The 14,740-nt window shown below is 42.0% G+C and overlaps 1 protein-coding gene across 7 annotated transcripts in view; it reads right to left on the bottom strand.

Moving 5' to 3' along the window:
• Positions 1 to 14,740, bottom strand: part of CRYZL1 (crystallin zeta like 1) — a 36,428-nt gene that overhangs the window by 8,608 nt on the left and 13,080 nt on the right. For 5 of the 7 annotated variants that reach the window (XM_036352236.1, XM_036352235.1, XM_036352238.1 and 2 more), the window contains 7 exons: positions 14,441 to 14,512; positions 13,583 to 13,660; positions 11,063 to 11,135; positions 7,297 to 7,341; positions 6,496 to 6,564; positions 2,307 to 2,440; positions 898 to 1,009 (listed from right to left, as the gene is read on the bottom strand). In XM_036352236.1, coding sequence (XP_036208129.1) covers positions 898 to 1,009; positions 2,307 to 2,440; positions 6,496 to 6,564; positions 7,297 to 7,341; positions 11,063 to 11,135; positions 13,583 to 13,660; positions 14,441 to 14,512 — 583 coding nt within the window. Of the gene's footprint in view, positions 1 to 897; positions 1,010 to 2,306; positions 2,441 to 6,495; positions 6,565 to 7,114; positions 7,277 to 7,296; positions 7,342 to 11,062; positions 11,183 to 13,582; positions 13,661 to 14,440; positions 14,513 to 14,740 lie in introns of those variants that run through there. The other 2 variants (XM_036352239.1, XM_036352240.1) reach the window with 2 other exon arrangements.

Here is a 14,740-nt window from a genome sequence, read left to right as displayed (position 1 = left end):
TCTCCACTTGCTGTCCAGATAAGTTCACTCTTTTCAAGGGCTCTGAGTCTCCTCCACGCCCTGTTCATCATAAACTCTATCTGATGTGTGCTTCTGTATACGCGGCCATCCCCTTCCTAGAATATCACAGAAAACAGACAACTTTAGAGGTAAACCACTGGGTAAGGCCAGCGGAGAAACATACCAAGGATGCAAAATACACTGATTTATTAACTGAAACCAAAGAGGCACCAGGTATTTCTAAATTGTTTCAAAGTTCACCTCATTCAAACTTGGCTAAGTTGATAACAATGGGACAAAGAAGAAGAAAAAACATTGAAAAAAAAATAGGTTTAAAAAACAAAATAATTAGCCCTCAGTGCAGCCGTGGGCAAACTACCGCCCATGGGCCGGATCCGGCCGTTTGAAATGAATAAAACTAAAAAAAAAAAAAAAAGACCGTACCCTTTTATATAATGATGTTTACTTTGAATTTATATTAGTTCACACAAACACTCCATCCATGCTTTTGTTCCGGCCTCCGGTCCAGTTTAAGAACCCATTGTGGCCCTCGAGTCAAAAAGTTTGCCCACCTCTGGCTCAGTAGATAGCGCATCGGCCTGCGGACTCAAAGGCCCCAGGTTTGATTCCGGCCAAGGGCATGTACCTTGGTTGCGGGCACATCCCCAGTAGGGAGTGTGCAGGAGGCAGCTGATCGATGTTTCTCATCGATGTTTCTGGCTATCTCTCTCCCTTCCTCTCTGTAAAAAAATCAATTAAAATATATTAAAAACAAAACAATTCATTAAAACTATTACTTGAGTAAACTTAGATTTAGCACAGACACTAAGTGCATTTTAAAAGGTGCTGCGCCTTCCAGGTTTTGTTTGAAAGTCTGTGTTGAGTGGGGTTACCCACCGAGAGCAGGCCTGAGTCCTTCCAGGTACTGCCTGTCTTCCGGGCTGCACGCTGTGGAAATCACTTTGGCTCCTCTGTGATGCGCCAACTGAATAGCTATTGTCCCGAGCGCCTGTGTGGGAAAATACACACAGTAGCTCACACACATAGGGCAGAGGCCACCTCTAAATTGTCTTACAGGCTGTTCAATAAAGTGTAAGACGTTAGTGGTACTTCAGTATATTTTTAAATGTTATCTGACAGCAGAGGGAAAACAATACGGAGAAGCTAAGTAGGATTAACCAGCTGATTGACTTCCTTCCTCAAAGGGGGTAGAGAGCCGCTTGGTCCCCATGCTCTCACCCAGTCTCACCAGAACAAATGCCTTCCAGGATGGAGCTGAGTTAGAAAGCAGCTTTGGGATGAGAAAAAGGGCCTTTCAGGGGCTTCTGCAAGTCCAGGGAGCACTCGGGAGGGTCATGGCACTTCAACCCTCCGTCCTTTCTTTTGCTGACCTGGGGGGCAAGTTCCGGGAAGTTCTGCTGTCCCGGTGTTAACACCAGGCTGAAAGCACTGCTGAGGACAGTTCTGGCTTTTTTCAAAGAGAAGCATTTCAGCAACAGCCAGATAGAAAGTAAAACTGTGAAAGCACCCAGGTTTTGTAACATTTGTATAATTTATATGTATACATACATATTTTAATCCTCACCTGAAGGATATGTTTTTATTGATTTTAGAGAAAGAGAGGGAGAAGGGAGAGGGAAGGAGGGAGGAAGAGAGAGAGAGAGAGAGAGAGAGAGAGAGAGAGAGAGAGAGAGAGAGAGAGAAACATGGATGTGAGAACTATCCATCGGTTGCCTCCTGTACGCCCCTGACTGGGGATCAAACCTGAAATCTAAGTATGTGCCCTAACCAGGAATTGAACCCACAACATTTTGGTGTATGGGATGATGTTCCAACCAACTGAGCCGCCCGGCCAGGGCAGATTATAATATGATTTTATGTATTTGTTTTTAGTGTAGAATTATTTTTTTGATGATGCAGGTAAAATGTTTAAAGTAGCACATATTTGCATCTATAAATGCAACACCTTGTTAACATAAGTGTAAATGTGAGGGATATGATATGAAGTTGGTAGGGAGTTCTGAGGTATGGCTTCAAAGACTTCATGAGCTATTTCAGGCTTTGTGTGACTGGCATGAAAATATTTGTTTGCTTTTGTAATTACTAGCACATTCAAAGTAAGAAACACAGCAAGTCTAACTTTTATCTTATTGATAAAAGCTGCTTATTTTCACAAAATAGGAATTTGGTAAAAAATATAAAAATCAGTGACTAAGCTACTGGCAAAGAGTTATGCTAGTAAATGGAGGGCCCGTTCCCACGTTGCTGTGCTTTGGCCTGTTTCTGAGCAAACTGTTAGCACCTACGCTGGCTCCGTCCATGATCAGCACCCACTTCCCGGGGGAGAGCCGCGAAAGGTAGTGCAGAGCGGTGTAGGCTCGCACCCCGTCCCCAACGGTCCCAGCGGCTTCTGTCCACGACACTTTTTCTGGCTTGTGAACTATCACAGAGAACAGGAAACAATCCGTTAGCAAGTCCCGTGGGCGTTGGCTCCTGGGCCTGGGCATTCCCACCAGGGCCCTGGTCCTGCTCCACCCCTACCGCGCGGTTTTCCTGCCTCCGTCCCGCCCAAGCGTAAGCCCTCACCCAGAGCCTCGTCTTCCACCAGAGGTCACTTCTCTTTTTAAATTGATATGATTGACATCAGAGGTCACCACCATCCTGACTTAATTTCTCACTTGCTTCCATAGTTTAGTGCTCCAGTATTCATTCCTAAATAAGGTAACTCAGCTCTGCCTGGTTTTAAGCTTTACCTAGATGCAGCCATATCCATATGCATTATTTTCTGTCTTGCTTTTTATGCTCGACATTGTTTTTAACACACTCCTACTTTGGTTATCTGTTCTCGTGAGGAGCATCTGTGTGGTGTCCAGCTTGGGGCAGTGATAAACAGAGCTCTTGTGGGAAAGATAGTGCTACACGGGTGCCCACTGCCTCTAGGCCAGCGGTTCTCAGCCTGTGGGTCGCGACCCCTTTGGCGGTCGAACAACCCTTCCACAGGGGTCGCCTAAGACCATCCTGCATATCAGATATTTACATGACGATTCATAACAGTAGCAACATGACAGTTATGAAGTAGCAACGAAAATAATGTTATGGTTGGGTCACAACGTGAGGAACTGTATTTAAAGGGCCAGAAGGTTGAGAACCACTGCTCTAGGCTGTTCTCTTAGGAACAGAACCCTCAGGTCCCGGGTTACCTGCCACTTTACCACACCCGCCCAAGGGCCTGTGTGATCTCCTCTCCCACAGCTGTGAACTAGGTAAAGTGAGAAAGGATTGCTTGTGCTGTGAAAAGGCATTAAAACAGCCAAACATACTAAGCTAATCAGCACGTCATTAGTCATGTGCTACAGTCTGATGCTGCCACCATCCTCGGAGCCTTGGCATGAGTGTACATTCCTACCATCAGGTGGGTGTGGAGAGGTTTTCCTCGGATTTTAATTTGCTTTTCCCCAATACTGAGGAAGGCGAGCGTCTTGCCGTGTTTCTTGGCCATTTGTTCAAGTGTTTCATCAATTTTTCTTTGTATTGTCTTTTTCTCATTGATTATAGGAGTTTTTTGTGTATTCTAGATGAATTATTTGTTTATGCCTTATAAATATTATTTTCAACTCTGGCTTCTCTTTTCAATCTTTTTAAGTGTCTTTGAAAAATAGAAATGAATCAGAATGATCTTTTAAAACATAAATAACATCCTAACACTTCTCTGCTTGGATGTCATCCATGGCTTTCCACTGCATGGGAACAAATGCAAACTTCTAATACAATTTATTTTTAATTTAAAAATTTTTTTAATGTATTGATTTTGAGAGAGAGAAACATGGATTTGTTGTTCCACTTATTTATGCATTTATTGGTTGATCCTGGTATGTGCCCTGACCAGGGGACCGAACCTGCAACCTTTGCATTGGTTAGGATGACACTCTACCCAAGTGAGCAACCCGGCCAGAGAGCTCTATTGAGCTGACCATCAAGCTGCTCCTCATGTTTCATTATTGAATGTTTGTTTTGTCTTTATTTTGTACACTGAATGTGATCTTTTCACAGTGCAATCAATCCTTTCTCACTTTACCTCAAAACTTGTTTTATAACACTTTTCATAGCCTCTACCAGCTCTCTTAAATATGTTTCCTCCAATGGCAACGTCCTCATTGCTTTTACCAACAACTAGTGCCATCTAGTGGGGAAGCCGAGCATCCAAATATACATGTTGAAAATGTTACAACAGACAAGCAAGGTGGTGAAACAGCAAAACATAAGCTAATGAGCATGTAATTTATCATGTGTTACATAACGATGTTTGTCACCAATGGGTCACATATATGACGATGGGATCACATATAATCACATAAAATTATAATGGAGCTGAAAAATTCCTACTGCACAGTGCCCGCTTACAAAACCCATTCCTCACGTTTGTGGTGATGCTGGTGTAAACAAATCCAGCACACTGCCAGGTATATAAAAGTACAGCGTAGCCCTGGCCGGTTGCTTAGTGGTTAGAGCACGGACACACAGACCTAAGGGTCTCAGGTTCGATTCCCAGTCAAGGGCATATACCTCGGTTTGATCTTTGGCCCCAGTAGGGGGTTCGTGTGGGAGGCAACCAATTGATGGGACTCTCTCATGTCGATGTCTCTCCCCCCCCCCCCCCCCGCCCATCTCTGTCTCTCTCTCTCTACCTCTCTAAAAATCAATGGAAAAAATATCCTCAGGTGAGGATTAAAAAAAACACTAGACTGCGATGATGGGTGTATAACTCTTTAAATATATTAAAAACCACAGACTCCTACACTTTAAATGGATGCATTATATGGTATGTGGTTTAAATCTGGCTAAAGGATGAGTGTGCATCCTTTTAGCCAGATTTTGACAGACCCAGATTCCTGTTCTGTACTTAAATTCCAAAAGATAGAAGAAAAAGTACAGCACATACAGTATGTACAGTACACCACACTGGATAATAACAACTATGTTGGTTTAGGTATTTACTATTTTTTAATTGTTATTTTAGAGTGAACTCTTTCTACGTATAAAAAAAATTTGCTGTAAAGTAGTATGCTATGTATATCTGCAGCAGCCTCGTACACCTCGTGCTTACCACGTCTCTTGACTGCATCATGTTATCTTGTGCTTGACGTGATCTCATGTTTTGTAAAGTGACGTGCTGTACAGGCTTGTGGCCCGGGAGCAATGGCTGCTCCTGCCACACAGCCCAGGTGTGTAGAGGGCCATGCCATCCAGTGTGTGTCAGAGCCTCTGGGATGTCCGCCTGACAGTGCACTTGCCTCATTTCTCAGGTTGTATCCCCCTTGTTAAGTGGTGCATGACTATAATTAATTTGTTTGAGACCATGTTGCTAACAGTTTGAATGTCAGACATTCCATGGCTGATACGTAGACAGGCCATCTTGAGGGCACCTAGGTTCCTCCATTAGTGCTTGTTTAGTTTACACACAACTTACTTACATGGAATTTTGGGGAACACGTTCCATCTTAATAATTGGGATTACCATTTTCATTAAAAAAACCCACACAAGTGGTCCTTAAAAAAATACTAACAGTAATACAATTATATTTAAGATCACAATGGCTCTGAAATTGCATTGTTAGATAATGCTAAATCATTTTCTGTGCATTTGTACCAATTTATGCTTTTATGTGCATAAAAGGTCCCACTGCTGCACATCCTTGCTGACCCTCGGAATGGTCAGATTTTATAACTGTCCGTCCTGTGGTGCATAATGACATCTCTAAGTGGTTTTAATTCGCTTTTCCCTGATTGCTAAGGAGATGCCATGACTTTTCACAATGGCTTCATGCAATATGTCTGTGTTTATATTTATTTTAATTTAAATATTCAAGTAAATTAATATAAGAAAAATTAAAAATTAACATTTCACTTAAACTGAACACTTATCAAAATATATTAGCAATAGCAACCAAAGACAAGTGTTCTTGGTTCTTTCCTGTTTCAGACTCTGCATGGATTTTCTGATTTAAAAAGAAATTTGATTTGTTGATTTTCGAGGGAGACATCGGTTTATTGTTCCACTTAGTTATGCATTCATTGGTTGATTCTTGTACGGGCCCTGCCCGGAGATCGAACCTGCAACCTTGGTCTATTGGGATGCGCTCTAACCAACTGAGCTAACTGGCCAGGGCTAAAATTAATTGTAAATGAACATTTCCAATTTCAATGAATAACCAAGCATAAAAAAATATAATTTCTTTTATTGGGAATATAATTTTAGAGAGAGAAACTTCTTTTCAAACCTCTCACCAGGAGCCGTGTGAATGAAACTTAAAGGTCTCTATACTGTTTAGTATGAGTATAAATTTTACGATACGAAATTATAAACTCGAGGTAGTCACATGACCAGCCAACAGTTATTTCCTATGTACGCTCACAGGAGAGGCAAAGAAATGACGATGTTGCTACACACACCAGCGAAGTGAGAACTATTGAACCCCAAGCCTGAACTGCACATACCCAAGTAGTGCTCGTGCACCCGCACAGCCTCACAGAGTCCAGGGTCTTCCGAATCCAGGGGTAGGATCCCTGAAAGGAAACAATATTTAAACTGAAGTAAATATAAACACAGACATGCTGCATAGGGCGACACCGAGGGAAACCATCTCCGAGTGAGCGGCTTCATTGTCAGGAGCGGCCGGCGTTACTCTCATGGCCGACTTCGGCGCATGGGCCATGAAGTTTCAATCGCACTGTACGTGCGCGCCCGGACGTGGCATTTTGTGGAAGAGCCACACTCAAGGGGCCAAAGAGCCACATGTGGCTCGCAAGCCGCAGTTTGCCGACCACTGGTCTAGGACATATGTAAAGCGTGTTTGTGTGTGTGTATATGTAAAATAGTATTAACTATGGATTTTAAAGAATAGTAAATGAAATGTCCCCAGTAAATTCTAGCTTTCTAAGAGCAGTGAGGGAGAGGTCCCGTACAATTCCAGTTGAGGTGCAGAGGGAGCTTCTCTAGAGCCAGGTTGGTCGTGCAGATGACCTATGACCTTTCTCCAGAGTCTACAGGTCTGTCAGCCCAGGGCTGCGCCAAGCACAGTAACAATGGCCTTCTTTTTATCTCATATTGACTTACAGCCAAATACGGAAACGTTTCCAGTGCTCTGCTGTGAGATCAAACTCCCGATTCCCTTCATCAATGGACTTTTGAGAGCAAATTCCACAAATCAGGAAAGTACTTGTATATGAAGCAAGGTCACAGCAAACATTAATAACTGTACAGAGAAAAGGGAGATGATAGTAAAATAGACAACTTACCGACTACTTCATCATCAGGTTGAAAAAATGATACCTTACTTCCAACTAAAGCATAGAGAAAATTAATAATTAATATTGTGAGGTTATTAAATATCATTCTTATTTAACTATTAAAATAAAAAGGCCCATGGGTTTATAAACAGTTGCTAACTCAGAGAAAAGGCCAAGAATGTGCAGGACATTTTGATGGTCTATAGAGACTGTTGGATAGAACGTTTCAAATCTGGATTCCCATCCTGGCCCGGTGGCTCCGCTGGTTAGACCATGTTGCCAAGGTTTGGGGTTTGATTCCTGGTCAGGGCACACACAAGACCCGACCAATGAATGCACAAGTAAGTGGCACAACAAATTGATGTCTCTCTCTCTCAATTCAGTCAATACAATTTTTTTAAAATACAGATTCTTTACAAAATTTTCTACAAAATCGGGGCCATATGGCTGTTGACAGCACAGAGAAGAACGTCTCTCTATTTCGGATTAAGGAATACAGGGAAACAGTCCGCCTCACAGCTCCCATGATGGTCACACGGCTTCCCACCCTTAGCCCAAGTTCCCATCGTTATTTCAGTTGCAGAATCTCAGACACACACGGGAAATTGTGGTAAGAGTCACATCGGAAGTTACTTTGATTTGGAATGATGGAAATGAACTCCAGGTGGTGCCCAGAACATTTTGGGACTGCACAGAAATGAGAGTGACACTTTCGGCACACGCAGAGAAAAAGCCTCTACTGTCAGCCAGTTCTTTAGAATATTTTTGTTCAAATAGTTATGAGAGGAAACGCCACTAATGCCCACTGTGTGCAGCATTCTCTGACATCACACTTCATCTTCACAGCATCACTAGACCTTCTCCTTCCAGGCTCACAGGGGAGCAAACGGCTGAGCCTGAGCCGTGAGGGAGGCGGGATCTGACATCTGCAGGGGACGCTGGCGGGCTCCGTCTGATGTTCCCGTGGCCAGCCCCCTTGCTCCCGGTTCTTGGCTCCTCCCTGGCCATCCTCCTGCAGTAGCTGTGCCTGCTGGGCCACCGTACTTTTCCTTGACTGTTGCCCGAATTAGCATTCCCAAGGGTTCCATGCTTATGCATATGTCCCTTCTCCATTGCTTCTACCCGCCCCCCCCATGAGTTCACCAGCTTTATTACTTCAAATATAAGTACATGCTGACACCTCTCAAATACGTGCACTTCCTGCACAGTCTCACCTTTGAGCTTAAGTCACAGTCCTGCTCACTAGCTATCTCCAGGGGATATCACTTACGTACCTTGAGCTCAACAACCATAAATCTAAACTTTCCGTCTTCCTCCTAATAAAATCCTCTCCCCTTATCAACTGGTGGCACCAATTCATAGCTTAGCCAGAACCCTGGGAGTCACTCCTGGCTCTTGCCTGCTTTTAATTCCCGTTCCAGTCAATCATTAAGCCATGCTGACTCCTCCTCAGTATTTCTTGCCTATGTACGTCTTCACCTTTGCCACCAAAGCCTCGGTCATGGACTCCGTCGTCTCTTGGCTATTGGTCTACAACCCAACCAGCCCTCCTACCTCCAGCCCGGGCTGCCTGCAGTCCACCCTTATGTGGCTGCTCCAACAACCTCCCGTGCAACCCAGGCTGACATAGGAGGCTCTGCCTGGGCCTGGCCCTTGCCTACCCTCATGCCTCGTTTCCCCCCCATTTCTTTTTTTTTTAATATATTTTACTGATTTCCTACAGAGAGGAAGGGAGAGGGATAGAGAATGTACATGCCCTTGACCGGAATTGAACCTGGGCCCCTTCAGTCTGCAGGCCGATGCTCTATCCACTGAGCCAAACCGGTTAGGGCTCCCCCATTTCTTTTTAATCCTCATCTGAGGATATGTTTATTGATTTTAGAGAGAGAGGAAGAGAGAGAGAAAAAAAACATTGATGTGAGAGAAACATCAATCGGTTGTCTCCTATACTCACCCCAACTGGGGGTCGAACCCGAAACCTCGGTCTGTGCCCTCACTGGGAGTTGCACCTGCCACCTCTAGGTGCACGGGACCATGCTCAGCCCAGCGAGCCACCCGCCAGGGCCGGAGGAGTCAGCGTCCATATCATCATTGAAGTATCAGGGTTGCTACCTTTTACTCTTCTGCTGCAAGGATTTTCTTGACAAAATGTCTCTGTGCCAAGTATCTTAGCCCAACACCAAACTCTGCCATTCTCGCCTTTTCTTTAGTCCTTAGTACACGACATGACTCGCCTCTGCCTGCGCTCAGGGCCCCTCCCTGAGCGACCTCCTGCCGCCCGCGCTCTCCCGCTCACTCCCAGGAGCCTCCCCTGCTTCTCGCTGGGCTGGCCCCAGTCCTCGGACCTTCCCTTCGCAGCGCTCCACTCAGGCGCGTCTGTCTCTCCCCTACGTTATGAACACTTCATTTTTGGCAATCCAGAAAAAGATTAGAGGATATTTTTCCCCATTGATATTTTAGAGAGCGTGGAAGTGAGGGGGCTGAGAGGGGAGAGAAAGATGATGTGAGAGAGACACATCGACCGGTTGCCTCCAGCACGTGCCCAACCCGGCAGGGGGAAGGAGGGGCTGGTGCACAGGCCGATGCGCTAACCACTGAGCACACAGGTCAGGGCTAGATTATGAACCCTTTGAGGGTAGGGACTCTATCTTATTCATCTTCAGATACCAAGCACTTAGCAAGTGCTCGTTAAATATGGAATAAATGAATAAATCAATGATTACTCATCTTCTGGCCATTATAATTCTTATTTTTATTTTCTTACAGTGTGCGCAGAAGAAAGGAGAGGGAATGAAATTATGATTTAGCTGTTAGATTACATTGAGAAAGAATCAAATTTATTATGATTAAATATTTAAATAAAATTACAGGCAAAACTCAAATAGTCAAACCCACTGTATTCCATGCTCATTCACGCACATGCAGAAAGAGCAGCCATATACTCACTGATCACGAACTACCCATTAGCAGCGAACATGAACGGCTGGTCTACTTAGAAACAAACTATTTCCAGTCCTTAGCTTCCTGTCCTGCATGCTAACACCATTATTTACGACATAAAACTTAACCATTTTTTGAGTTAAAGCAATCATAAAATCTTACTGATTATTTCTTCCCAGAACCCATTTTTATTAATTTATTTATTTATTTTAAAAAATATTTTATTGATTTCAGAGAGGAAGGGAGAGGGAGAGAGAGACAGAAACATCAATGATGAGAGAGAATCACTGACCGGCTGCCTCCTGCATGCCCCCCACTCGGGATCGAGCCTGCAACCCGGGCCTGTGCCCTGACCCGGAATCGAACCCTGACCTCCTGGTTCATAAGTCGATGCTCAACCACTAAGCCACCCCAGCCAGGGCAGAACTTATTTTTAGATGAGCAAAATGCTTAACTTTTAAATGATCAATTTTACACAAACTTTAAAATTTAATGTCAATGTAGTTACTATTATGTAAATTTGGTCCAAAAGCCAATGTACAGAAGTGCTTTATGCTGGTTTGTAAACAACATTGGTCATTCTATTCAGTACGATTGCTGATAGATTGAAATACATAATCCCTAAATATTTACTGAAGTATAATAAGCTCTTTAATTATAAAACACCAATTAATTTCTATTTTTCTTTTTAATTTAAAAAAGAAAAACATTTCTGTATAATTACATTTCCTATTTGAAGACGAGTGTATGATTTTATGTGCCAGTTCCCAATTAGCTGCCATGTAATTCTTTTACCTTAGAAAACAGATACAGGTATTTACATCTGAAAACTTACCATCTAACACAATTCCAGCAATTTCTCTCCCAACGGGAAAGAAATCCTTCTCCATCTTCATCTCTGCCAGAAGCTGAATCATGACAAAGGCCATTTATTGTCAAAAGTAAATCCTGGCTTCTTACACCAGAGGGAAGCAAGAGCACAAATCAAACCACAAAAAAAGCAAATAGGATTCAATATTTGGAATAAAGCCAAAACAAATAGCTTCACAAGAGAGGTTTCTCGTTAGAGTAAGAATTGGCTGTTATGTAGGAATTAGGTCTGAGTATCATTATTCCAATCACCATTAACATACTTTGTTTAACATCTTTCTTCTGCCAAGTATAAAGGGAAAATATGTCCCAAATTTACCAGTCGGCTCGTGAAGATGGGGGAGGGAGCTGGGAATGGGGGTGAGGCTGCTGAGAACAAAGGGTCTCCTTCCCACAGCCTTTAAACCCCCGGGTGTTTCTCACAGGTCTTGGGTTAAGAAGCAGGTGGGAAGAGGTGATAGATATACTTAGGAAAATTGCCATTTATTTTCAATTTGGAATTTTTAAAAAAGAATAAATTATTTATTTTTGAGAGAGAGATTAGTGTTTTGTTAATATTCTGGCCAAACTGAGTACTTGACTTCTGAAGTGGCAGAGTATATATACAGATAAGCCTGGAGTTTAAGTTCCTGCCATTTATACTTTTACTAGAGGCCCGACGCACGAAATTTGTGCAAGAGCAGGCCTTCCTTCCCCTGGCTGCCGGCACCGGCTTCCCTCCGGCACCCGGGACCCGGGCTTCCCTCACAGCCCTGGCTTTGTCCAGAAGGTCGTCCGGAAGGACCTCCTAAAGGACATCTGGTCTAATTAGCATATTAAGCTTTTATTATTATAGATAATAATACCAGAGCAATGGAACATATTTGTAGGTATCATAGTATTTTAGGAATAGTAAGTAAAAAGAAATTGAAATAATTCTCTTGTATATATTTTTTTATCAGTATTTAGATCAGTATTTAGATCTCCTATATAAGACCTCCTGCCTGGTTGCCAGAAAAATCTTTCAATGTGGAACTTTGTACTTTTGCTAAGATGACAACATGACACTCTTACAGAAATACTGGATGTTTCTTTTTACATGGTTTCTTTTATGCACTCTTGTACAGAGCTATAATCATGGTTATAGCAACTGCCTCCTGCCTCCGTCACCTACCATAAGCGTTTCGTACATCGCTACACATTTTCATAACCGTGATGTTTAGTAGTTGTGCAATATTCCATTGAATTCACTTTCCTATTTCTATTAGACATGAGATAATTTCCTAGCCTCGGATTTTCCCCTCTTTTCCACCTGCTCCGTCTTTTATATCTTTTCCTGCTTTACTGCCCCATCAAGGCCTCCATCTCCCAAAGAGGCTCAGCAGAGGCTGTGGTCGAAGCCCGGTTCGTCCTTTCCCTCCTGGTCCCAGACTGGGACTGTCATGCATTTTCCATCGTGTAAAAAGGACGGCGTGGAAGGGCTGAGCGCAGAGCCCCGCAGACAAGGAGCAGTCCTCCTTTCCTGCTCAGAGGGCTGCACAGCAGCCTCCCTTCTCAAGTCGTGCTCAGGGAACAGAGCAGCCAGGGGAAGCTTATGACTTTGTTCTGTAATCTCCCTACATGTGGCTTCATTGCAGAAAACTTTGATTCCTAGAAATTATGGTGACATTATTATCCAATAATTTAAGGGCCCAATAAAACTTTGGTATTGATTTTTACAAAACAGAGTAAATGGCCCCGCTATGTCTATCATAGCACACTCAACCACAGCTTACCATTTGAAAACTGATCATGTATTTCATGGTCAATAATGGAAGATGACTAGGGGTAGTGAGAGGCTGGGGATGTGTATGCAGGAGAGAAAGACAAAGAGAAATGATAAGAATATGAACTCTATCTAAAGATGTTAACTAGAAATATCTATAGAATAGACAGTTAATAAATTAGTTGATTCAATTTCTATATTTTTACTATATTTATAAAAGCATTTTCTTCCTTGATTATAGGCCTTAGTAATTATAAATTCTCAGCCTTTCACAATGTAAAGGAGCTTCTAAGTTATTTTCCAATAATAATGTAAAATTCATAACTTCAATTAGACCAGCGGTTTGCAACCTGTGGGTCGCGACCCCTTTGGCGGTCGAAAGACCCTTTCACAGGGGTCGCTTAAGACCATCGGAAAACACATATATAATTACATATTGTTTTTGTGATTAATCACTGTGCTTTAATTATGTTCAATTTGTAACCATGAAATTGGGGGTCACCACAACGTGAGGAGCTGTATTAAAGGGTTGCGGCGTTAGGAAGGTTGAGAACCACTGAATTAGACTAATATCTTAATATGGAAACATACAAATTCACATAAACTTTTCCCCTGGCTATTCTCTTCTTCTAAGGATGACAATAATTTCTTGGCACTCAGAAGTCAGTTAGCATTATATTAGTAAACTAAATAGACTATGAATTCTCATTTGACTTTTAGCCCAAATAAAAGCACCAATACCTTTGTATTTATGCGGCTCAGAGCACAAGCTTTAACCTGAAGTTTCACATAGTTATCCTCTGCAACAGGAAGAGTTTCCTAGAACCAATGATAACAAAATATTACACATTCATTTGAGCCCACGCCTTTATGATGTGAATTTTCATACACAACTGAACAAAATTAAACAGGCCCCAAATCTAACTTTAGGGATGAAAACTAAGAGCTATTTGTATGCCATACTTGCATATTCCATAGTATAATAAGGATTTCGGAACCATGAACACAATCCAGTTTTCCTCTGTCATCTTTCACTAACTCCAAAATCATTTAAGTCAAGAGTCAAAATCTCAGACAGCTTGCTTCTACCACTGGAATGATTTTGGCTTGCGACAGACCTTTCAAACAATCTCCAATATATGAAAATTCCACTCTCTATGCTTAAAGTGGTAAAAAATAGAAACCATTTAAAGCTTAGTGAATAGGGTGACATTGCAAAGCTCAGAAATTAGTGTGGAAAACAGTGTTTTCCACCTCTTTTATCTCACAGTTTGAGAGAATGTATTTTCTGAAATATGACTACAATCTGGAAATTTACTTTATTGTGGTATTCAAAATAAATTGAGTTAATTTTGCAACATATAAGACTATTAAGGTATTGTTTTCCATTTATCTTTTATACCACCACCCAGGGGACTAAACACTCTTTTGTAGCAACTCTTTTAAAAATATAGTTATACTACAATATGGACCAGCACTGTAACATATGATTAAAGGAAAGTAATTTGTAGCGTTTCGTTTAAGTTTCACTAAAAGATCATTTAAACTGGGTAAATATACTTATCTTGTTTCGTTTAATGATTAAACAATTTTTCTCACCCGTTCTTGAAATACAAATGTTATTTTTTCATTTGTAGAACTCCGTTGAAAATATAAGCCTTTCATAGTCACCTAAAGCAAAACAAAAGAAGAAATATATACATGAAATAAACAAACCAACAAAATGTCATCTATACCAAACGAAAGCAAAAATTAAAAAATAGTGCTGGCAAAGGATAAAGTGACAACTAGAAATGTAGTTTCCAAACAAAGAAATTTAGATAATAGTGCTTGAAAGTGATCCAGAAGTGAATATGCCATCTTAGCAGAGAAGGGGTTTACAGGTCAGCTTTCCACATG

Source organism: Myotis myotis, unplaced genomic scaffold, assembly GCF_014108235.1.
Source record: "Myotis myotis isolate mMyoMyo1 unplaced genomic scaffold, mMyoMyo1.p scaffold_m19_p_2, whole genome shotgun sequence".
In the NCBI taxonomy this organism is placed as follows: domain Eukaryota; kingdom Metazoa; phylum Chordata; class Mammalia; order Chiroptera; family Vespertilionidae; genus Myotis; species Myotis myotis.
This window is presented reverse-complemented; position numbering and strand designations above follow the sequence as displayed.